Here is a 25435-nt window from a genome sequence, read left to right as displayed (position 1 = left end):
GAATCAACCAGAGGGCAAAGCATAGAGAGGGGTGAATAGAAATGTATCTTTTTTGTAAGTTAGAAAATACAGTATATCTAAATTTTAGACTGCCTCAAATCATCGGTAGCGTGTCCCACATTGTCCCACACAAACGTACTCTTTGTCCCACATTTGGTTTGCTGGGATCTGGTCACCCTACGGACATCTGAGAAGTGTTTGTGTGAAATCAGACCAATGCAGGCCAATTTCAATGGTGAAACTGTCAGTCTCATGAAAATGTGCTAAAAAAAAAGTCATTTCATACAACAATTAGTTCTTGGGGACATTTTTCTTGTATCTCTTATTGTGTAGGTAGGCTATCACTCCGTTTGCTCCGTTTTACAGGAGCTGTTGGGTGTGGTTAGTCGTTCCCTCCAGTAGGCGGCGGTCATCTTGAGTTTCTCTGTTCTGGTGATTCAAGGAACAGGAAGTGAAGAAGTGAACTTTGTTTCCTTCCTTCCAGCAGGTTTGCTGTGAAGAAGATGCTGGTTAGGAAATGACAGCTGTGTAAGTAATGCGAGCATAAACCGTCAATAAGTCGTTACATCACGCCGCTTAATTGCTTTGAGTTAATTATCAGCAGTTTAACGTTATTTTTGAGATGTTGCTGGCCGCAACTCGGCTAAACGCCAGCTAATGGTATCCTGACCAAGCTAGCAGTAACGCTAGCAATGTGATATGTGTGTGTGTGGTTGGTACCCATATAGATATAGTGGTACCTAGCTATATTAGCTAAGGCTAATGCCAGGCTACACTTCATGTCGACGAGGCACACGATAACGTTGGCTTAAATTAACCAAAGAAAAGTTTTGTGCAAAACTTCGTCTTCTCACCGAGTCACTGTCGGGTCGTATCGGCTGGCTGGAAGGTGTCAGATTTGACTAGCTAATGACGCGTTAGCAAGTTAGCAATCAGTTATGATCACCCCTTCTCGTGCAATTATGATGTCTGTTTAATATTGTTGCATTAGTGGTCGTAGCTAATCATATACAATCTATGCTGGTTAGTCAAATGTATTTTAAAAAGTCAAAATAATGCTCAATATTAACGGGAGTAAACGTTTTCCCCCCCTTCCTGGAAAAGGTCAAACTCACTGGACTGGAATCAAACCGACACATGTATTTTTAGAGCTGTTGAGCGGAGCCGCTTGTAGTCGACGAGACGGTTTAGTTTCAGCTTTCACTGTAGTGATAGTACCCTGACAGATGTGCACAGGTCAGTTAGTAGACACCCAGCCACCTGTCAAATACTAGCTAGTAAGTTCAGGTTGTGGCTGGTAAACACGCCTACTGACCAAGTGTCTTCTCTATTCTTAACAAAGCCTTGTTTGGCTTGTAAACGGTAACGCTGGGGTGATCTTGATTCATGTTCTCGGATCAGTCTGCGAGCCATCCGGGGTGTTCAGATTGAATCTGTAAAGTTCTCGCACTATCAGATAATCATCGGACGGCCCCGACTAAGCCGATCTGATGGGGATGCATTTTCCCAGAGGTCCTTTACTGTCCACAGCCTTAAGTGTCCGCTGTTTGGGTGTCTCTTAATTGTAGTTGAGCTGCTCTGCCAATGCATTTCATTGGGTGTGTTGTTTCCCGTGTTGTTCAGGCGGTCTGGTGTCGTCCAGTCGGTGGCTGACTGACAGACAGACAGACGCCTTCACCATGATGCTGAGCTGCAGCTCCCTCGTCGTGGCTCTCCTCCTGTCCCAGGCCAGTGGCTTCCTGCACCCCGTGGAAGAGGACGGCGTCCCCGAAGAGTGGGTGTTGCTCCATGTGGTTCAGGGCCACATCGGGGCGGGCAACTACAGTTACCTGCGCCTCAACCACGACGGAAAGATCATCCTGCTCATGCGCAGCCTCAAGGGAGACGCGGATCTGTACGTGTCCGACAAGACCCTGCGGCCCAGCTTCGACACCTACAAGCTGCAGTCGGTGACCTGCGGCCAGGATGTGGTGGCGGTGCCCGGGGACTTTGTGAGGCCCGTGGGGATCGGCATTTACGGCCACCCGTCTCACCTGGAGAGCGAGTTTGAAATGCGCGTATTTTACGACCAGGCGGCGCCTCAGGACCCGTTCGATAAGGGCTCGTACTCCTCAGAGGACGGACAAGGGCAGCAGAAGTTCCCCCCAGCCGCAGAGCAGGAATTTCAAGAAGAGGAGTCTATCTTTTGGACTATTCTGATTGGGCTTTTGAAGATTATAGTTGAAATTTTGTTCTGAAAATATAGTGTCTTTGCTGCGATGATGGAAGGAAAAGCCAGTGCTTTTGCAGTACAGGAAGCCCTGATGGCATTGTCTTTCTCTGTAGGTGAGAAAATGTTGCATCAAACTCTGGAAAATATCAGGCAGTTTCATATTTCCCTGCTTTATGAGCAAACATACATACCTCAGAGAGCCTGACTTAAGACCTTTTCACAATTATTATGGTCCACGAGCAAATTAAGCATTATGCAGGATCCATCAAATGGCACATTAAAATGTAACTGTTCTGCTTGATATTCTTACAATCATCTTCCACCAAAATACACCACGCATAACCCTATGTGCAAACAGTTGAAATTGTGCTGAAATAAGAACTTTCCTGGTGGATCACAAGAATGCCAAATTGACCAGTGGATCCTGACAATTCAGAAAATGTGTCATGTTTTACAACGTTTGTATGTTTGAGGATGAGGCAGTGGACGTCAAACGGTCAGATTTAGCAGTGTAGTTTGACGCGACATCCTCTCCCACAGAAAGGGAGACTGAACTGTATTGGAGGGCAGAGCACAGGCTCACATTTAGTCCTGGCTGAAAGGATGGCTGCTGTGATTTGTGGGCTTTGAACTGAAATGAACCAATGGGCAAGAGGCGGACATGAGAGGAATATTTTTGGAGTCTTAACTTATTTTCATAAATCTTTGATTAAAGAAGACTAAATTTTTCATGGAAACGGACATTGCCGTTTTGGCCGAGGCTCGCCTCTGCCTGTGAAGTGTTGAATGAAACCACTTGTCTTAATTTTGCATTATGGACATCCAATAGGCTGTGCGTCTGGTTTAAATCATCCAATAGGCTGTGCGTCTGGTTTAAATCTACGGTTAAACACTTAGCAATACAACTGTCTCTGAGTAGTCACGGTTAGCCATTTGGAGTCATACACAAGGTTGGGCCTGGACTTTTTTTTTTTTTTTGTATGTTTATGGGGAAATGGCTGTAAAGATTGGGGAAAATAATGCGCTGCCTTGAAAGTACTTAATTTATTATTATTATTTTAAATTAAAATGTAACACCTAAATTCATCCAATCTGCCTCAGCTCTCCATCCGAGGATCAACTATTTGATATTGATATTAATGTTAATACAGCAGCAGTATTAAAAGGAAGGAGAGCATAATTTTTTTTTTTTTATTAGACATGATCCTGAGTAAAAAAAAGAAAAGAAAAAAACTATGGCCGGGCATCCTTTCCCCCCAGTTCTTTCCTCTCTCTCTTTTTTTTTTAACCACAGTCACATATACCAAAATTAAATCCCAGTATAGTAATGAATTTCATCAAACAGGAACTTTAAAGTCATTGAAAATGCCATGTTTACATGATGCCCGGGTGCGAATGTCTGTCGGCAACTGTATTGTAACCAAGGGGGGTGGGACTTAGCCAAGGATCAATTGAATTTGATGTCCATGTGGAAACTGCATTTTTCAAGATTCTCTAATTTGCCATTTTCATCTGCTGCATGATCGGGGTACTAAAGTATAATTAATTTTTACTTCCTAATTGTGACATGGGAAATGGTCAAAAATAGAAATTGAAGAACGATAAACGGTCTCAAAAAAATTGAAAATCAATTTTCAAACAGAATTGAAAAACAAAAACAATCAAAGTCTGACCCCATTTTTCATTTTGGCCATTCCCTTTTTATCAATATTCATATTGGATTGGAAAAATGCTAAACTAACATTGACAAGTAAAATTCAAAGTTAAAAATACAAAATTGAAAATTGAAAAATGGAAGTCACGTGACCATTTCAGGGTACGCCCATATAAGGTATGTCCACAGACAGACAGAAGCGCGGGTCGATGACAGTTTCTGGGCCAAGAAACAATACCTAAAATTGATATCCATAGTAGCAAGCATGATGTTAGCTAATGCTATTTAACTTAGCCTAACACAGGATACCGGTACTTTTATTTTGACTTTCAGCAATTGACTTCCATTTTCTGTCTGTGGGCGTACCCCGAAATGGTCATGTGACTTCCAATGTTCAATTTTGTATTTTTAACTTTGAATTTTACTTTTCAATGTTAATTGTGCATTTTTCCAATCCCAAATGAATAATTGATCAAAAGGGAATGGCCAAAATGAAAAATTGGCTCAGACTTTGATTGTTTTTGTGTTTTTCGATTCAGTTTGAAAATAGATTTTCAGCTTCATTAAAAAAAACACTTTAGTACCCCGATCCTGCACCAAGTTGTTTGCTTGACAGCTGATCGGTATCGACTCCAAATGGGAACTAACAATTTGTAATGGCAGCACTACTACTACCCTGTTAACGTCAATACTGTGATGCGGTGTGATCACTCGTGCTCACGCTTGCCTGTTGGACAAGCTCTCTTCTGGCTTAGCCAGACCTATCTCCACATTAGCGCTGTGTCAGCGCTAGCTCTTGATTTTTAACACCACTTCCTGGGATGGAGTTGAGTCATGAGAAACATTTCACCGTGTACCACTGAGCAGAAAATGTTCAACAGTGCCTTTTGATCAGTCTTCTCCAGGGTGAACAAAGCCATGCAATTTTCATGTTTCCAGAGACGTTTGAATAAGGTTTCTAAATAAATAAATTGTTTTTGCATACACCGTTATAATCTTCTGACTCATAAGTCTGTTTCAACTTGTTGTTAATGGGAACAGCTGGAAGCTAGGCAGGTTAGAGAAATCAGCTTTTTTTTTTACAAGAAGGTTGTAGGTTTGAATCCCTCCCTGGACAAGCTGGGAAACTGCTGGGAGTGACAAAAGCTCTCCCCTCCCTCATCAGCCACTGCTGAAATGCCCTTGAGCAAGACACACATCTGCTGTAACAGTAGGACTGGGCAGCTAGAGGGCCAGTGTGAATGTGAGGCCAAATAACGCTTTAAACCTTACTGGGGATGTGTTCTGGATTTTTCAGAAACTCAAAAAACACTATTAGATGGGCAGTTGTATTGGTAAAACAGTAGCACCAGGTGTCTGTCATTCACACATTTAGCACACATGCAGCGGTTGAAGACTTATTCACAGTAGTGTAAGGCAGTGGGAAAAACCAGGCAATATATTGGACACCGCTGAAGTGCAACAGTTGCTTTATTCAATAGAGTAAAACCCAGTCATCAGATTCATGGTACTTCTAGTCGAATCTCCAGAATCTGGACTAGCAACTGAATGCCAGCATGGATACATGACTGACTGCACCCCTGTGGTGCCTTCCCTGTCTATCGGAAATATTGACAATAGCGTTGGAGCACACACTAACGAACCAACAAAGTCAGTGGTAGCGTTACATAACATTCCATTTTTATATTTTAGTCTTTGTCATACTGTCAAAATGCTACTATGAAATTACTAATATAGCCTACTTGTATTTTTCTATTTTCACTCTATATGCTGTAACTCTAAATGTACTCTGTATCAATTAGCTCAGTGCAGCTTATTTTCTGACATAAAACGAGACCACTGACCGCCCCCCCCCCCCCCCCCTTCCCCCTGAATCCAGCTGCCTCACAAGGTTATATATACTTCAACAAACAAGTCGTATTCTACAACTATCGGAGTGGTAAAGAAGGAACCTCCGAGCAGGACTTGAAGGCAGCAGCGCTGTTCCGGTTACCTGCCTCCATTTTGTGTCGGTCGGCCCATTTCCGGGTTTCCGAGAAGCAGCAGCAGCAGCAGCCGATGAACGGCGTCAACGGGAGTAGTATGGCCGCGCGCCGTGCAGGTCAAGAGTGCGGATAAAGTTGTTAATAGTAGCCCATTAAAAAAATGGTTACAAGTCACCGCTAGAACTAGTCAGTCGATTGTCTGCTACAGACCTACTGTTGACATCGGCAAGCTACTTTGCGTCCAATCGCCCGCTTAATAACAGTGACAGCTGGCAGAGAGGAGTAAACAGCTCGCTGCTAACGCGAGCTAACCCCATATAGCAGCAGTACCGCCACTAGCTAAGGTAAAGTTGCTTTAGCGTCGAAATCAAGCTAACCAAGTTAGCCCCGGCTAGCTTCGGGATTTTTTGGTGTGGTGGTCCATCGCCAGGTCCAGGAGGACGTGCCAGGCAGCCGTCGCGGTGTCTTGGACAGCAGCCTCCCAGAAATCTGCTCCAGCCGGAGACACTGTCTGCTCTGGGGAAGGCTTGATCCAGCCACAACAGCACTTTACTACCTGCATGTTGTTTTGGAGAACAAGACTCACAAGCATCTTCTTCCACACAGGTAAGCAAGTGAGTTAGCGGCGTTACGTTAGTAACCAAGTTAGTTCATGTCACAGTTGCTTGCCATTTTCCCCCCAGTGCATCTTTAACATTAACGTTACCCACCTGGAAGGACTTGAAGCAGCGACACTGACGTTACATTCCTAGGCCTAAAATGCATACTGTTTTTTTTTTTTACTGAGGCTGACGTTATGGGTTTGCGTGTTCTTCTAACAGGACTGGAAATGCCAGTAATGCGCAACGTCAAATGCATTGCAAGTCAGTTGCACTTTTCCCTCAAACGGCTGCCAGGTAGCTAGCTGCTGTTAATGGAGTGGAGTGGTCAGGTGGGTGAGGGTTTGTGTTGTTGAGGTTTGACCCCCCGGTAACAGATCTGCTGTGAAACTGACTGAATACGAACAGAACCAGGCAGGCCTGCTTTGGCAAACTGTCGGTGCCCCCAAAAGCCTAGAAACACACAGGCCCTTTTTACTCAGTGCATTTCCTTGACCACAAAAGCAATCAACTTCCTCATCACCCCTCCTCCTCTCCCTGTCTGTGTTTCTGTGACTACATGGACCATGGTGGTGTGGGAAAACTCTCCCAAATGGCTTAATAACAGCAACTATATGAGTACAGAAGTCAAACGAGGCCAAATCACAGCGATATCATGACCTAACTTGACCACCTCACTTTTGGTCTCTAATGGAAAGGATGAACCCCGATTATGGGGACTTGTTGATTTGATCAGTGTATCTCCACCAATACCCTGTGTGTAGGTAGGGATGCATGTGTGTGCTACAGATGTGTCCCACTACAGAAGAAAGAAAATGCCACAACAAAGTCCCTTTCAGCCTTGTTTACCGCCTCAAGGGTTCTGTCACCTCTTTGACTCTGTCTATAGACGGTTTTAACTCGACAACATAAACATTCTAAATGGAACCCCCAGCTCACTTCCCGTTGCAGTGTTTGCCGCTACATAGGACAGGACTGACAATTCGTCTATAGTGAGTGACCAGTCATCAGAACAGTACAAGTCCTCACACCATGTCGTATGCCCATCCCTGGTTCCCCACTATTGTTCTATTTTCCATTTGAGTCGCGGTGAACATACGCTAACCTGCTGCAATTCTATACCTCAATATTTCAGCATTATCGAATCTTAACCCCAACCCCCCCCCCGACACACACACACACACCCACACACCTGAAGTAGGTCACCACCAGCGCGCACTGTTTCTCATTTGCGACTAGGAGTTTGTGGCCTGCTGGGCCTTGTGTAACATGTATTTGTTTTTTCAATGAAGAGTTGTTCCCAACCACACTTCAGTTCTCTGGCTGGGCGGCTCGCTGACTGGCGATCCCGCTTGTCCGGATTCCACGAGTTTTGCCTGGGTGAAAAAACCTGCTCTAACACTTGAGCAGGCAGCCTGTGGTGAAGGAGGGGTGAAGGGCGAGGGCGGGGCGAGGAGGACGTGCATTATCAACAACAGCTAACTGGTTTGGGAAGATCCAGTGACCTCAGTCATTGTGCGGAGAGGTGACAGATTTAGAGTAGCTGCGCAGACAGTTAAGGTGCAGTTTCACCGTATGTTGTTGTTTTTAGGACTGGTAAAAAGTGAAAGGTGTATTGACTGTATATCATCTAATCCATAAACACACATGTAGTAGTTATGTTTGCGGTCGTAGGTAGGGCTGTCCCCAAACAATAATTTTCTTCTCGATTAATCGAACGACTATTTTTTCGATTAGTCGATTCATTTCAACGATTATTATTTTTTAGCTGAACCTCAAATTCGAAAGGATTGCTGACAGATTGTTTAAACTGGAGTAATGTGTGTAGTTAAGATAATCACTGGCAAATACATGTTTTTTCATTAGTGTGGGACAAGGAAAGTAATTTAAATGATTTAACTTGCATTAAGTGCAGGGATACAAAGTCATTGGTAGTGAAAAAGGTGACAGATACCAGGGCAGACATAAAACCACTCCGAAATCCTCCTATTTTAGGATGAAAAAGATGACTTGTCACCTAAAGGCGACTAGTTTACCGTTATAGGTAGGCTCAATTTATCTGTTGTCTGTTGGTAATGCCTGTGCTCGCTCACTCCCAGGCATTAACAACAGACAACAGAGTAACAACAGACAACAGAAATCGAGAGCCTACACTAACAAACAGGTTCCAAGTGTTGATAATCCTAATATGCGGGATCAAAAAGTGTGTTAAAACAGGACTGACTTGGTGCCGTCTGTTGCAACAGGACGCACGCATGAATATGTACGTGTACATAACATGCCGTTTACGTCATTTCCAATGTATGGAGGTTAACGTTACCGAGCAGGATCTCGGTCTAAAATACTCCCACACTTTAGATGACCGTGCTTGTCCTGTAGCTTGTCCTGTAGCTTGTCCTGTCCCTGTCGCTTGGGAGTCGGGAATAACAAATCCACGTGATAGACGGAGCCAACTTCACTTTCACTAATCACTACCTAACGTTAGCCGCTTCCGCTACTCCGACAACAATATGACTTTTGGTCGGATTTCCCCCAGAATTAAAAGCCATGCTACACAAGTCTAACGCACACAGAAGCCATTAATAACATTTATTTTGAAATCTGATATTGGAACGGAGCTATGATCTTTTATTCACTTAATTCCGACGCATCAACACACGTTATGCAAGCCGACGCATTTACGTAGTCGACTAATCGACGCGTCGGGGACAGCCCTAGTTATAGTTATATATAGTTATATATATAGTATATAGTTTATTTATATATAGATATATATATATATATATATATATATATATATATATATCTATATATATACCGGTATATATATATATATATATATATATATATATATATATATATATATATATATATATATATATATACTGACTGATGCATTGCACTACAGAAAGCATCCATCTTAACAAAGTCATTTAAGCTCATATTGAGCCGTGTTTTTTCTTAAAACAAGTGCAGAAATCTATCAGTGGGTTGAGATGATTTCACTTTTCCCCCAACGCAAATCAACCTGTTTCAATCATTTTCTCGAATCAATTATTTTCATACAGTTTAGTTAGTTGAGTCATCTGCATAGAACAAAAGCATTAGAATACCACCAATCTCCGCAAGCAGTTCCTGCTTCACGCCATCAACCACAGGAAATACATGTGATCAATGTGCAGCAACATGGTTATGCAATAACTTCACAGCCTTCTTTATTAGTCTAGGAATCTCGCATATATCTCGCAGCTCGCATACGCAGCTTGGCCGCTGCGCGGCCTCGCCCGCAGCTCAGCCGCTGAGCGGCCTCGCCCGCAGCTCAGCTGTTGTGTGGGCTTGCCTGCCCTATTGGCAGCACACACACAATATCTCCCTCAGTCTCCCTCTCTCTCTCCCTCAGTCTCTCTCTCCTCAGTCTCTCTCTCCCTCAGTCTCCCTCTCTCTCTCCCTCAGTCTCTCCCCCTTCCTCTCTCTCTCTCCCTCAGTCTCCCTCTCTCTCTCCCTCAGTCTCTCTCTCCTCAGTCTCTCTCTCCTCAGTCTCTCCCCCTTCCTCTCTCTCTCTCCCTCACTCTCCCTCTCTCTCTCCCTCAGTCTCTCTCCCTCAGTCTCTCTCTCCTCAGTCTCTCCCTCAGTCTCTCTCCCTCAGTCTCTCCCCCTTCCTCTCTCTCCCTCAGTCTCCCTCTCTCTCTCCCTCAGTCTCTCTCCCTCAGTCTCTCTCTCCTCAGTCTCTCTCCCTCAGTCTCTCTCCCTCAGTCTCTCTCTCCTCAGTCTCTCCCTCAGTCTCTCTCCCTCAGTCTCTCCCCCTTCCTCTCTCTCCCTCAGTCTCCCTCTCTCTCTCCCTCAGTCTCTCTCCCTCAGTCTCTCTCTCCTCAGTCTCTCTCCCTCAGTCTCTCCCCCTTCCTCTCTCTCTCTCCCTCAGTCTCCCTCTCTCTCTCCCTCAGTCTCTCTCTCCTCAGTCTCTCTCCCTCAGTCTCTCTCTCCTCAGTCTCTCTCCCTCAGTCTCTCTCTCCCTCAGTCTCTCTCCTCAGTCTTTCCCCCTTCCTCTCTCCCTTTCCCTCAGTCGCTCTCGTCTCCCTCTTTCTCTCCCTCAATCTCTCTCCCCCAGTCTCTACCCCCTCTCCTCTCTCCCTATCCCTCAGTCGCTCTCGTGTGTGTATGTGTGTGTGTCACTGATGACATCATCAGTGATGTCACAATGCTTATGTATGACATCACTGATGACATCCACCATTTGAAGGGGAGGGGGGAAGCACTGTTCCTGCAAAATGGTTGCGCGCATGAAAGTAAAGCTACCTTTATCTGTTTTGTTAGTCATTTATGTAGGGATGCAGTGCACCGATATATCGGCTGTATATCGGTATCGTCCGATATTGGCCTCGTTGACCGCAGTCGCCTATCGGCAAAAAAAGATTGCCGTTCACCGATTGCAGTGGCCGATATTTAGCCTATCAGTTGGGTCCCATAATTTGTCGTTTGTTTGCTTCATAATTGCATTATAATATGGTTGAATTTGTGCTCGTTCAAAGATAGTGTGATGAAGGGCTCAAAAGACTTTCAAAAACAGCTCAGTTATTTGTTTATAATAAAGATTTCTTTATTTCCCTCTCAAAAAAGCCCTAAAAAAAGGATCTGTATCGGCTATCGGCCAAATTGCTATTTTAAACATCGGTATTGGCCCAGAATTTTGCAATCGCTGCCTCCCTAATTTGAAGAGCTTTGTTATGGAAAGTCGACTCGTCGTGTTGCATCTGAAACGTACAAAATGTGTACAGCAAAATGTGTTCCGAAATGGATGTCTACACAGTTTTAAAATGTAATAATCCACAACACTTTGGCCACTGCTACCACACAGCAGTGAACCATCCAACCTATATCCCATTCATAAAGCTTCTCCACTGTCTGTTCAGTCGGTAGTCTCTTAGAACAGACGAGTTGTCTTCCGCAATTTTCAAATGCTTCCGCCGTACCGTCCGTACTTTGTGGGGGGAGAATCATGCACCAACCGGAATGGGAAGCAGAAAGGCGGGTTTTCCGCTCATTAGTCCAATTGGAATCGCAGAAAGGCGGGTCTTCCGCTCATTAGTCCAGTCAGAATCCAATATGCCGCATTTTTCGTGGACACACGTGCCGTGATTGGTCGGGTTCCGTCGAACTTCCTTCCCGTCTGAAGGTTTTTTTCCCCAACTTCCTTGTGCGTGTTCTGGGGGTGTAACGTACAGACTGTATATAGCTGCATTCGCCGGATGTAGATGAGACCGTCTGTTTTAAGAGACTGTTCAGTCGGTGTCTGGTCGCTCTTTCCTGGGAAAAATCCTCTGCCGCACAGGAAGTGGCGTCTTTTTTACGTCTCCAATTTGTTTGGAATCAACAGAAGAAGAACAACTAGGGTACTGTAGTGAGCGTGAGCAGCGATAGCAACCATGGCTAAAGAGACAGAGAGAAGAGAAAGTCCAAGCTCCGCCCACAGTCCAAGCTCCGCCCACACTGTGTTTGAGCAAAGATGGAGACTCAATCAAATAATGTTTGATCTAAGTAGATTCAAACTAAACGCCACCCACACACCCTGCCCCCTTTCAATATCAGCACTTTGCCCAGACTGCTCACTTACTTTTACTAACTGTAAAGTAGGGATGTCACAATATATCGTCCCACGATATATCGCGATATCAAATCGTGACAATATGTATCGTCGAGATGAAATCTCATATCGCGAGAAAAAGAAGCTGAACATGGTGGCACTGATCTGCATCCGATTGCGTGCTCGCTCTCCTTTTCATTGCTTTGTTTGAACAGACGAGGGACGTTACAGACACGGAGGGTGAGAATGGTGAAATGACTCAAATTAACGTGGAGGATGCCCCCTCGACTTACAAATCGATCGAAAAAAAGATTGTTAAAATATCGTATCGTTATCGTGAACCCAATATCGTGTATCCATGTAGCCATGCCAGGTCACCGGGCATCTGCCCGAAGCGCCCGATGGTGCAGTCCGCCGCCTGCAGTGGCGTATTGAGTCCAGAGAAGCTTAATAATGTATAGCCTACATGTGGGGCCAAAACAAAACAAAACAAAAAAACACTGCATGTTTTACTTCTGGTGAGGTCAAGGAAAAGGTAGGAAAACGAGTTAGGAGTGACAATATATCGCAATATTCAATATATCGCAATATCGCAATACTATCGTATCGTGACTCAAAGTATCGTTTTAGTATCGTATCGTGGGCATCTGGTGATTCCCACCCCTACCAGCCAGTCCTTGAGCCGATCAACGTCGGATCCAGTCAAATCCAAATCCACTCGGAAAAACGCTGTTGCGTACTCCCGTCCTTGTTTACTTGCTGTTATTGAGTCTATTTCTGCAGTAACTGCACTTATGGCTGTTTGAACATGACGAGCGTTGACGTTACGGCGCGAGCCGGAGAGCCACGGAGGTAGCCATTACTGTTTTTGCCAGCGACGTTCCTGATTGGCTGGTTACGAGGCCAGACGGAGACGCAGAAGGAAACAGAATGTGAGTTCACGTGACCGGGTGGTGTACCTGGCGACATCCCTGTGCCTCGACCGTGCGTTTTAACAATGACCTGAGTCACATGACCCGGGTCACACGACCTGGGTCACATGACCTGAGCCACATGCAAACATGGTGAAACAGCTTGTTTGCATGTGGCTGTCAGACAAAGGTCCATTTGTACCAAAGTCTTGTGAATCTCAACATGCAAAGGATACTGGAGAGCCAGTGACGTGCCAGTGTTTCCCCTACCATTCTACAGGCCTGGCGGGGCCCGCCAGGCCAACAGCGCCCCCGCCAGGCCAGATTTGTTTTTATATTTTATTTTTTCTTCTGCTCTCCCCAAAATCTCAATCAACATTTATGGCATACTATTACTCCTGGTGTTGACAGTAATAGAAGATGCCAAATCATTCAAAACAATTGGCGTTTTGCTTTTAGGAGCATTGTGCCAGCGTGTGCGGCGCTGTCCCGAAACGTGTGTCAACGTGTGTCGTTGCCTGGGAAACGCACATCCCATAATACAACTGTTCGCATCGCATCCCATAAATAGTATGATGATACTTGGGATGCCGTTGCGAACATGGATGCGAACAGGTTAGCTAAAAGTTTAGCGTCGCCAGCGAGGGCCCCCACCGTTGCGGTCGGAAGTACGTTTCGAAATCCCTCCAGGCCTGAAAACTTTTCTAGGGGAAACACTGCATGCGCAATAGTCACATCGCAGGACGTGCGAGTAAGTAACGCAAATTAAGCAGATAGGGCAAATTAACGCAAACACGTCATGCTACAACTTTTTAGATTTTTGCTGCTTGACATTCATGACTAATGTACAAGAGACATAGGTCTAATGTACAAGAGAAGTTTGTCTGATAGAACATCATTTATTTCCGATTTAAGGGTTTGTTATGACTGAGTAGCGTATGTTAGCTTTCCACCGTTTGCCACTCCAAACTAGGGGTGTCACAATATATCGTCCCACGAAATTTCGCGATAGTAAAACGTCACGATATGTATCGTTGAGATGAAATCTCATATCGCGATTTTTTTTTTTTATAAATATATATATATATATATTTTTTCAAAAATAGACTAAGAAACGTCTTTGTTTGTTGAAGTTCAATGTGTGGAAAGTAGTTCAGTTGAACAAGTCTCTGAAGAGACACATGAGAAGTTATACAGGAGAGAAACCATTCAATTGAGTTTCTGGCAAAACTGTTTACTTGACAGGAAAACTGAAGATGCATAAAAAATAGACTAAGAAAAGTCTTGTTGTTTGAGTTTGAAGAAAAACTGAAGATGCATAATGAGAATTTATACTGCTGAGAAACCTTTTAGTTCAAAGTAAATCTAAGTGACGGTGTAACTCATTCTATTTCAAGATAAGCCTTATCTCCAATCTCATGTTTTTTCTAGTTGTTATTGTAATAACAATTTCCCACAACAGCATGTTTTGTATTTGTGCATTTCAAATAAAATACTACTTTTCCAGTCATTTATTGTCATTATTCAAGTTTAAAAAAATATTGTTAAAATCGTATCGTATCGTTATCGTGAACCCAGTATCGTGATACGTATCGTATCGTGAACTGAGTGTATCGTGACACCCCTACTCCAAACCGTAGTTGGAAAGCCTCTGGCGTTGTGCTAGTCTATCTTAGCTTAGCCTAGTAGCTCATAGCTGGTACGCTTTTTACTAAGAGTCCGGACCAACTCTGCAGTGGATATCTGCCATATGAAAAAAGACAGTAATTTTCACCATATAACTTGAATGGCTCTATCAAGCCGTGCGTCCGCGTAGTGTCGCGGTAAAATGAGCACCGCGCGAGTTTTTCCATTTGCATCGAGCAGCAAAAGAAGTTGTAGGATGAATGACGTGTGAGTTAGTTTGCCTTACGTGCCATTGCAAATCCTGCCATGTGATGATTGCACGCGCGCATATTGCCCTGACGATGCTGAAACGATATATTGTGCAGCCCTGATCCTAACTGCTAAATTAAAACGAGAAGAAAAAAAAAGTAACCGATTTCATAATGGTCCTATGGCATCTATAGAAATGTTGATATTAGCCCCATGCAGCATGTCGTCCCTCTCTCCCTGAACGACCCCGAGTGTCCGAGTCTCGCTCGTATCCACACTAATGTATTCCAGGAGCTGCTTCAGCAACGGCTTCCCTCCACCAGGAATGTCTTCCCGAGGGTTTGAAACAGCCGTTTGTTCCCACTGTGTGTGAGGAGCCGAGGCTCTGGAGGCTCTGGAGGCTCTGGAGGCTCTGGAGGCTCTGGAAGGAGCCCAATGGAACTTTCTGGCATCTCGCTGCTCCATCGTCTTCAATGCTTCTCGTTAGCGTAGCATGCGTCTGATGCATCTCATTCTGCGTGCTGTAACTGACTGTAACTAACTGGCATCTGATGCATCTGTGTGCTGTAACTGACTGTATCTAACTGACATCTGAGGCATCTGTGTGCTGTAACTGACTGTAACTAACTGGCATCTGAGGCATGTCTGTGTGCTGTAACTGACTGTAACTAACTGACATCTGATGCATCTGTGTGCTGTAACTGACTGTATCTAACTGACATCTGAGGCATCTGTGTGCTGTAACTGACTGTAACTAACTGGCATCTGAGGCATGTCTGTGTGCTGTAACTGACTGTAACTAACTGACATCTGAGGCATCTGTGTGCTGTAACTGACTGTATCTAACTGACATCTGATGCATCTCATTCTGCGTGCTGTAACTGACTAACTAACTGGCATCTGATGCATCTCATTCTGTGTGCTGTAACTGACTGTAACTAACTGACATCTGAGGCATCTGTGTCAGAGTCCTGCGCGGGTCTGATTTTCAAGACCCGGTTCCGCCCGGCCCCGCGACGTGCAGTACCGACCCCGCTCCGCGAACCCGCACATATGATCAATCAGTACCGCAACCCACCCCGCCCCGCAGACATGAGACCCGCCCCCCGACCCGGAACCGCATATATATAATAACCGTTAATCTGCAGTGCAAACATTTTGTAGTGAACCTAATGAAACTGCCACCGTTTCACACGAGAGGCGAACAGCAGTCTTTCTGGCCGAGACTCGTCAGCTGATGTACGTTAATTAGCTTTTAGCAGCTGCTAGCTCACTAACCAGCTGGATAGCTCTGCTATCAGACACACAGACAGTTACAGCAAGCAAAGTGACTTACCAGCTATTTCCAATATGTCCGGTATAATCCATACTGCCTTTATGATTGCTGTTGGAGGAACGTAAATCCACGTTGGGATGAGACCTCTCCACTTTCACGCTATCCATCCATGACATGTTCTTGCCTGTTGCTATGAAAACAGCCAGTGTGTATGTTTGACTGGAAGCTAACGTTAGCCTACTATATTATCTGTCCGACTCGTATTGTCTCCAATCAATCACCTTGACCGCAGCTGAGTTTTGAATGTTTTGTGCAGTCCATATAGCGTCACACATTGCACAGTATGCGCATACTTGAAACGATGCCGGTTATGTAAACAAACTGCGAAAACGTGCATCAGAAACTTTTCTCCTCTTCGAGTCAGACCAGCTGCCAGACACCCCCCCTGCCAGACACACCCCCCCCTGCCAGACACACCCCCTGCCTCCATCTGAGTGCAACAGAAAAACATACGAGGCTCATACGTTGTCGTTGTTCCACCCGCCGCCCGTCCGCATTTATTAATTTTTACCCGCCGCCCGACCCACCAATTTGCAGAAGTGTATTTTATACCCGCCCCCCGCGTTTTTTTGCGGGTACCCGGCGGGGCCCCGCGGAACCCCGACCCGGTGCAGGACTCTGATCTGTGTGCTGTAACTGACTGTATCTAACTGACATCTGATGCATCTCATTCTGCGTGCTGTAACTGACTGTAACTAACTGGCATCTGATGCATCTCATTCTGTGTGCTGTAACTGACTGTAACTAACTGGCATCTGTGTGCTGTAACTGACTGTAACTAACTGGCATCTGAGGCATCTCATTCTGTGTGCTGTAACTGACTGTAACTAACTGGCATCTGATGCATCTCATTCTGTGTGCTGTAACTGACTGTAACTAACTGGCATCTGAGGCATCTGCGGGCTGTAACTGACTGTAACTAACTGGCATCTGAGGCATCTGCGTGCTGTAACTGACTGTAACTAACTGACATCTGAGGCATCTGTGTGTGCTGTAACTGACTGTAACTAACTGGCATCTGAGGCATCTGTGTGCTGTAACTGACTGTAACTAACTGGCATCTGAAGCATCTCTGTGCTGTAACTGACTGTAACTAACTGGCATCTGAGGCATGTCTGTGTGCTGTAACCGACTGTAACTAACTGGCATCTGAGGCATCTGTGTGCTGTAACTGACTAACAAACTGAAGCATCTCTGTGTGCTGTAACTGACTGTAACAAACTGAAGCATCTCTGCATGCTGTAACTGACTGTAACAAACTGAAGCATCTCTGTGTGCTGTAACTGACTGTAACAAACTGAAGCATCTCTGTGTGCTGTAACTGACTGTAACAAACTGAAGCATCTCTGTGTGCTAGGGATGCCACGGTGTGAACATTTTCACACCGAATAATAAGCACGTGACCTCACCGGTATAACCGGTTTCACCGGGAAATGTAAACAATAGGATTGTTAGTTCCTACTAGTGCATGTTGTTCCCGGGAACAATAACAGTGAGACACCAGTCGGATATCCATAGCAGCTAGACTAGAGCGAACGTTACGTTATATGTATGTTGATAATACAAGTTTTAAAGTAAGCAAGAGTCTATGCTTTAACCGTCCATTAGGGATGCACGATATATCGGCAATCATATCGGTATCGGCCAGTATCGGCCGATTTTTTAACATATCGGTCATATCGGTATCGGTCAGATGTTGCAATGTTAATATCGGTTATCATTATCAGCCAAATTCTTCACATTGATATGAAATAATGCAGTAAATCTATGATTTATGGGCTTTTCCAAAGGCTTTGCAAATAAAGAAATGCATAACTTTTTCAAATTCAGTGTTAACATGTGTTTTTCCATATGTACAAAATGTGATGATCATAAAAATGTGGTTTTATACAGATCATATCGACATCGGTAAATATCGGTTATCGGCCATAACAGCAATGTTAATATCGGTTATCGGCATCGGCCAAAATTTTCATATCGGTGCATCCCTACCGTCCATTCTGTAGGTTCATAGAGACAAGACGCACGCTGCTGCTGTTTAAAGTACTAACGTTAGTACTTTAACAGTCACAGTCATACAACACTGGCTGCATCTGACTCGAGACAACTTTTCAGACGCCCGTGGAGACAATCTTTCTCAAAAGAAACTAACGTTGGCGACACACCTGGAGACTTTTTCTGACATGGGATTAACAATACCAGCACGCAGCAGTAAGCAGGCAATGACTGAATGCTGGTAAGTCCTCCCTCCTGTTAGAATTGATGCTAAGTTAGCATCGACTTTTCGCTGTGGAAAAAAAGGCACATTTCCAGAGATGGCCCGCAGTGACAACAGTATGCACACGCATGCAGGCTTAGCTAAGGGTCTTACCTACATGTGTATGAGGAGCGCATCATTTGTGTTCATAAGATGTATAGCGTTAACGTTAGTTAACGTTAGTTGCGTTAACGTTAGTTGCTGGTCTAACCATAACAGCGGAGCCACACTGCAGCCGAGAGGGAGCGCTTGTAATTTACACCGGCGCACGCTGAAACTGCGGAGTTTTCCTTTCAATTCTTCCTCCATAAAAACAAAAGGTGTTACCGGTGGGCACGTTATGTAATCGGTGTATCCCCCAACACCGTGTAACACCGGTAACACCTAAAATCGCGGCAAGCCTACTGTGTGCTGTAACTGACTGTAACAAACTGAAGCATCTCTGTGTGCTGTAACTGACTGTAACAAACTGAGGCATCTCTGTGTGCTGTAACTGACTGTAACAAACTGTAACAAACTGAGGCATCTCTGTGTGCTGTAACTAACTGTAACAAACTGGCATCTGAGGCATCTGTGTGCTGTAACTGACTGTAACAAACTGAAGCATCTCTGCGTGCTGTGACTGACTGTAACAAACTGAAGCATCTCTGCGTGCTGTGACTGACTGTAACAAACTGAAGCATCTCTGCGTGCTGTAACTGACTGTAACAAACTGCTTTAGCTGATTCTGCTGAGTTTAGTTCTGCAGCTTTTGTGGTCCAAAATTGTCAGAGTGAGTTTCATCAGCCTAGGCCCCATGAAACCCATTCAAATCCCACGATAACATAAACTTTCTAGTTTCTGCAATCTAGGTCACGCTTCCTCTGAAACATGTGCAGTCAGTCGTCAGCCTCTTCTTTTCACCTGACAGCGAGGTGTTTCACCGGCAGGACGTACCACATAGGAGGATACGCTATTCCCCCCAGTTCCCCCCCCCAAAACAAACGCCCCGACCAGCCAGAGGAGGCACTAGTGCAGTGACCACGCCAATTGGGTCTGACCAAGCCGGAAGTACCTCTACCGGGAATTGAACCCGGGTCTCTGCGGTGGTAGGATAGTGCTTTTACCTCTACACACTACCCAGACTAGAGCCCGATCGATATATATCGGTCCACCGATATTATCGGCCGATATTGCCCGATAACCGATATATCGGTATCGGCCGATATGTTGGCCAATATTGCAGATCTATATATATATTTCTTTTTTATTATTTAAGTTATAGACAGCATGCTGTGTATATTTGATCTTTTTTCTTAAATCAAGTTATATTTTATATTTGTTCTATTTGTGTTTTTGTATTTCTAGTTATTTATCATTTTTAAATTCCCAGTTCACTTTACTGTTTCATTGCATTGATGTCATTTTGGACAATAAAGTTAATTGATAAGCTGTCAAATATCCTGCCTGCATTACATAAGTCATGTCAAGTCATATCTTTGTCAAGTGTTTGATATTTGAGGGATCATTGCAAAAGTGACGTGACCAATGTCCAAAAAAGTGACCAAATGACTCAAAAAACCCACAATGCAATGCTGTCGTGTTCACCAAAGGAGAAGAAGTTCACTATATAATAAACACTACACGGGGCAATAGTGAGTGAGTGAACCATTCCAAACGTGGCTCATGTTCCATGTTGTGGGAGAGAATAACGCGGAGAACGTTTTTTAGCCACAAAATGAGCTTGAACGCAGCATCAGCAACAAATAAACCAAAGCAGTATGGTTGATTCAAAATAATAATAATATAAAGAGCATCATCCTCTTATGTAAGGCGTGCTGCCAGTTCCCAGTAGGGGTGGGAATCGTGGAGTAACTCACGATACGACACGGTCACGATACTTGGCCCTCCGATAACGATATTATCACGATACAGCGATTCTGCGATAATCGATATATTGGAAGAAATTTAACCTACGAGACATCACGATATCTGTGTAACTGAAGAGAAAAAAATACCCCTAAAAGGCAAGAAGCAGGTATTATGTATTTATTAGCAGAATTGACATGCACTCTCTCAGAGTTCACTCACTCACTCATACCATTTTCGATACCACGGAGGAAAAGTTACACATTAAGTCTTTTTATTATTATTATTAAAACAAGAAAACCTATATAACCTACCCACCTATATAATTTCTAAAAGTAGATATTAATGATCAAACATTTCCATTCATGTAGCCTACAGTATTTATGTTTTTGTTTCAACTACAAACATAAATAAACGTCAACTTGAAACTATGATTCAACTACCACACACAGCATAATATTTTAGCCTGTTTATTAAAAAAAAAAAAAAAATTAAAAATTAAATAAACATATCGATACTTGGTGCCAGTGTATCGATAACGTATCGCAAGTGGAAATATCGCGATACCGTGAGTATCGATATTTTGTCCCACCCCTAGTTCCCAGCAGGAGTGTGGGATGTGTGTGGTATATATTATGATTTTATTGCTACAAATTGAGTGTTTATTTGTCAGTAAGTAAGAATTGCAGTGCAAATGTATTATTTCATAGCTAAATGGAATTGTCCCCAAAAAGCACAGATTTTTTTTTTAAATAGAATGACTTAATACTGTAAATAAAAAATCAACGTATAACTTATAGTAAAATAACACGTTGTTTTGTCCTGTTGTTTTGCAGGAGTCCGTGTGTGCCGCCGTCCCAGTTGAGACGGTGAAGTGTCTCCCCCTGTCTCCCCCCCCCCCCCACACACACACACACACACACGCATACAGAGGTGCCAACAGAGGGACAAGATGCCCATTCCTCCCCCTCCCCCTCCTCCCCCGGGACCCCCGCCTCCTCCCACCTTCAGCCAGGTCAGTGAGTGTCTGCCACACACCAGCACCACCTCACACACACACACACACACCGCCCACAGGGGAGGGGCCATGTCTACATCAGACCAGCACCACCTCACACACACACACACACCCTCCACGGGGGAGGGCCATGTCTACATCAGACCAGCACCACCTCACACACACACACACTGCCCAGGCTTAACACCCGCCCGCCAAGACAAAAAAAAAAGCATGTGTGACAGACGCATGAATTGACCAACCACGGACCTTGTGGGCGGTGCATTCAGAATGTGTGCAACAGCTAAATAGACCCCGGGTGAAAACATCAACTTCACCAGCACCACGCCGACTAACACTGCAAACTTTGGCTGCCTTCTTTGCTCCGAATCCATAGTGCAGCCGATTCTATTTGATGGACACCTTAACTCTTGACTAGGGATGTTCATCAATTATCGAAAATCGATAATTGATCGTTAAGGAATTGATTCGATCATGTGGAATTTTGATCGATTATTATTATTAAAAAAAATATATATATATATATATATTTTTTTTTGCGGACTAGGTTTGGGTGGAATTCGTTCCTCCTCGCCCCACTCCATTGCACAGCCGACTAACATGAAGTGGAGCTTCATATAGTCTCTAGTTTTCTGGCTGGGCACGGGCCTTTGTGCCAACAAAACTGTTTTGAACATGGGGAATTTACACTGACATGCGCCGGGACACAAACAAACGCACCCAGCAGTCTGCGGACCTCAGTGAGGCTCAGGCCTGTTGATTTGACACTTGTGCTGTTAGCTAAGCTGGAAGACGCCAATTGCCTTACATCATGTGACCTGACATGTAACATGTTTGTTTACCTGGCCTGATATTCTTACTACACAGCGGCATCGCCATTATAGCTGGCCGAGAACGCGCAACGTTATTACCAGACCAGAGTAAAATATATATATATTAGGGCTGGGATGGATCACGGATAATCCGTGACCCGTACGGATCAGCCCCCAAGGTTCGGCACACGGTTCGTAACGTTGTGGACCCCCCCCCCCCCCCCTTTCGTTTCATTTAACGTTTAACGTTAGTGTATGAGAACGCCTGCAGCGCAGCCAGACACAGACAGGCATCATCATGGCAAGCACAAGTGAGCTTCCTCATCCCTTCGCTGTAAAGTCTCTCTGAAGGCTGTGGCTAGTGGCTACTAAAGACAGCAAACTTATTTCAACACCTCTGAAAAAGCACAGGAATGCGAGCAGCATGTTGCGCGCTGCACAAGATAGCGGGAGCCACAACACGCACACACACACACACACACACACACACACACACACACACACACGCGCACACGTTTCACGAACACATTATCACCGGACGGTGAAATGTTGCCTTGGACACATAACAACAAAACAACACGTGGGGCCACCGAGTAGCATAACGTAGCATCAACGTTATGTTTCCAGACTCACCCGGTCTGGTCTGTACCCGTGTCATGTCACTACGTTAGCAAGCAACAGGCAGGAAGTTAGGCGCAGTGCCACAAAACAGGAAGTTGGGTTGTTTTGCCTTCAGAGTAAAAGCATAAATTGTGTCATGAGAAAAAAATATTTTTTGAGCTGTGCAGGGCAACAAATGGTTAGAGAAGTATAATAGTATTAAAAATTCAAATGGAAAATCTAATTTTGAGAGAAAAAATCTGATATAGCCTATATATTTTTTTTTTGCTGATCCGAAAAATCCGTGATCCGTGGCTCAAAATCCGTCACGCGATCCGATCCGTGGGTTTTCTGATCCGTCCCAGCCCTAATATATATATTAGGGGTGTCAAAAATAATCGATTATAAGATGCATCGCGATGCGGACGTGCACGATTCTGCATCGATTCACAAATGTCAATAATCGATTATAAAAATAAAAATTAAGAATTATAATCAAATTAAATATAATGGAAGTACATGCAGTTGTTTATTTTAATTATGGATCATAATACAATGCAATTCCAAATGCACTTTTATTTTAAAAGTAGCCACACAGTGAGAAAAAAGAAAGTGAGAAAAAAAAAATCATGTATTGCGGAAAAAAGTGATGCATCGATTTAAGATGCATCGAGATGCATCGATAATGCAGGCCCTAATATATATATATATACGGTATATATATTATTATTATTATTACGCTATCGATAATCGATAATTGATTGTTAATTTTCCCGATTTTCGATTATCAAAATGAACATCTCATTCCCTACTGTGCATGCCTCAGGGTACGTTCCAGGCTGTTTCTCTCTGTGCATGTCTCAGGGTACACTCCAGGCTGTTTCTCTCTGTGCATGCCTCAGGGTACACTCCAGGCTGTTTCTCTCTGTGCATGCCTCAGGGTACACTCCAGGCTGTTTCTCTCTCTGTGCATGTCTCAGGGTACACTCCAGGCTGTTTCTCCCTCTGTGCATGCCTCAGGGTACACTCCAGGCTGTTTCTCCCTCTGTGCATGCCTCAGGGTACACTCCAGGCTGTTTCTCTCTCTGTGCATGCCTCAGGGTACACTCCAGGCTGTTTCTCCCTCTGTGCTTTAGGCTACGTTCACACACAGCACCCAAGCCTTGCCTACGCCTTGCCTTTACCCACGCCTTTAAATAGGCGTCCTTTTTAGTCAACGAGGCTGTGTACACCGGGCGCCTCAACGTGAACCTTGCGTGTACCCACGCCTCGCCTGACCTGCGCCGATTTTATCGTTTAGGCGTGAGTTCTATTTTCAAGCCGACTAGGCGCGTGAAGGCAGACTTTTCTGTCAAGCCATGAAGGAAAAACGCGACAATATCCGTGGGAAATGGCAAAGTCAACTGAATTTCAAAATAAAATGGTGTTACTACAACAGTGTTGAGCGCAGATAGAGAGAGAGAGATTGACGGGTGGCTATCACGTGGGGCTTTCTCCCCGTCGGTAAACAAATCTTCAGGAGAGAGAATAGCGACCGAAGAAGCAAGATGGACAATGAAAAGTTAATCCACTTAGCGTTAGTACAACAGCATCCAGTTCTCTATGACAACAGTGACCCAAGAAGGAGACCTGGTTATACATATCCAGCATCAATAGCACATTAAATATATCCGATTTATTTTACCTACCCATGATAATTCGGGACCACACGTGACAAAAAAAATACAGTCGGGAGAGAGGAGAGGCGCTTGTAACTCGGCTCAGGTGAACGTGGAATAGGCGTGCAGTGTGATCACAAAAGCGTGTGATAGGTTCACGGCACGCGCAGCTCAAGGTATATAGGCGTAGGCGTGGGTTGAGGCGAGGCAAGGCGTAGGTGCCCTGTGTGAACATAGCGTTAGGGGCAGGGGTGTAGTGGTGGAGGGTAGACGCCGTCTACCTACTTATATTTCAGACGGCTTTGCGTCTACTCACTTCTAAATCTCCTTTGATGCACATCCATTCAAGTATTTTCTCTCCATCTGCCTAAAGTCTCTGCCGGGCAAATTGAGACTCCACCAGGAAACGTTGCATTACGACCACGAGGCCAGGCGGACACAGCAGCTGGTCGCAGCCTGTCTAGTGAGCGCCTGTGTTCACCAGAGGCGTCCCCGAAGCGGCTCTCCGCTCTGCTCTGCTCCACTAAACAAATCGGCCTGTGTATCTTCACTCCTCTCTTTGAGTTGCGTCAAGCAGCGCAGAGCAGATCGAGCTGGGCAGGAACTCACGAGAATAATAAAATAAAACATCCGGTCGATTTTCGAAATAAAACCTATGTTACTGTATGTCAAGAGAGGCAGGTTTCCCTCTGTGCATGCTTCACCAAGTGATTCCGCTCCTCTGCACTCTCTCTCTCTCTCTCTCTCTGCACTCTCTCTCTCTCTCTCTGCACTCTCTCTCTCTCTCTCTCTCTCTCTCTCACTCTGCACTCTCTCTATCTCTCTTCACTCTCTCACTCTCTCTCTCTCTCACTCTGCACTCTCTCTGCACTCTCACTCTGCACTCTCTCTATCTCTCTTCACTCTCTCACTCTCTCTCTCTCTCACTCTGCACTCTCTCTGCACTCTCTCTCTGCACTCTCTCTCTCTCTGCACTCTCTCTCACTCTCTCTCTCTGCACTCTTTCTCTCTCTCTGCACTCTCTCACTCTCTCTCTCTGCACTCTCTCTCTCTCTCTGCTCTCTCTCTCTCTGCACTCTCTCTGCACTCTCT

General features: G+C 44.7%; 2 protein-coding genes across 2 annotated transcripts in view; both read left to right on the top strand.

The window, feature by feature from the left end:
* The first annotated feature begins 469 nt into the window (after positions 1-469).
* Positions 470-4853, top strand: cUnh6orf120 (chromosome Un C6orf120 homolog). Its single transcript, XM_083635562.1, has 2 exons — positions 470-528; positions 1624-4853. The coding sequence occupies exon 2, from the start codon at positions 1680-1682 to the stop codon at positions 2235-2237; it is 558 nt and encodes a 185-aa protein (XP_083491688.1). The 5' UTR covers positions 470-528; positions 1624-1679; the 3' UTR covers positions 2238-4853.
* A 1080-nt stretch (positions 4854-5933) lies between these two features.
* Positions 5934-25435, top strand: part of wipf2a (WAS/WASL interacting protein family, member 2a) — a 51219-nt gene continuing 31717 nt past the window's right edge. The window contains exons 1-2 of the mRNA XM_083635559.1: positions 5934-6457; positions 21092-21270. Of these exons, the coding sequence (XP_083491685.1) occupies positions 21208-21270 (63 nt within the window). The 5' untranslated portion in view covers positions 5934-6457; positions 21092-21207. The remainder of the gene's footprint in view (positions 6458-21091; positions 21271-25435) is intronic.

This window comes from Poromitra crassiceps (genome assembly GCF_964638095.1).
Source record: "Poromitra crassiceps genome assembly, chromosome: 4".
NCBI lineage: Eukaryota > Metazoa > Chordata > Actinopteri > Beryciformes > Melamphaidae > Poromitra > Poromitra crassiceps.
This window is presented reverse-complemented; position numbering and strand designations above follow the sequence as displayed.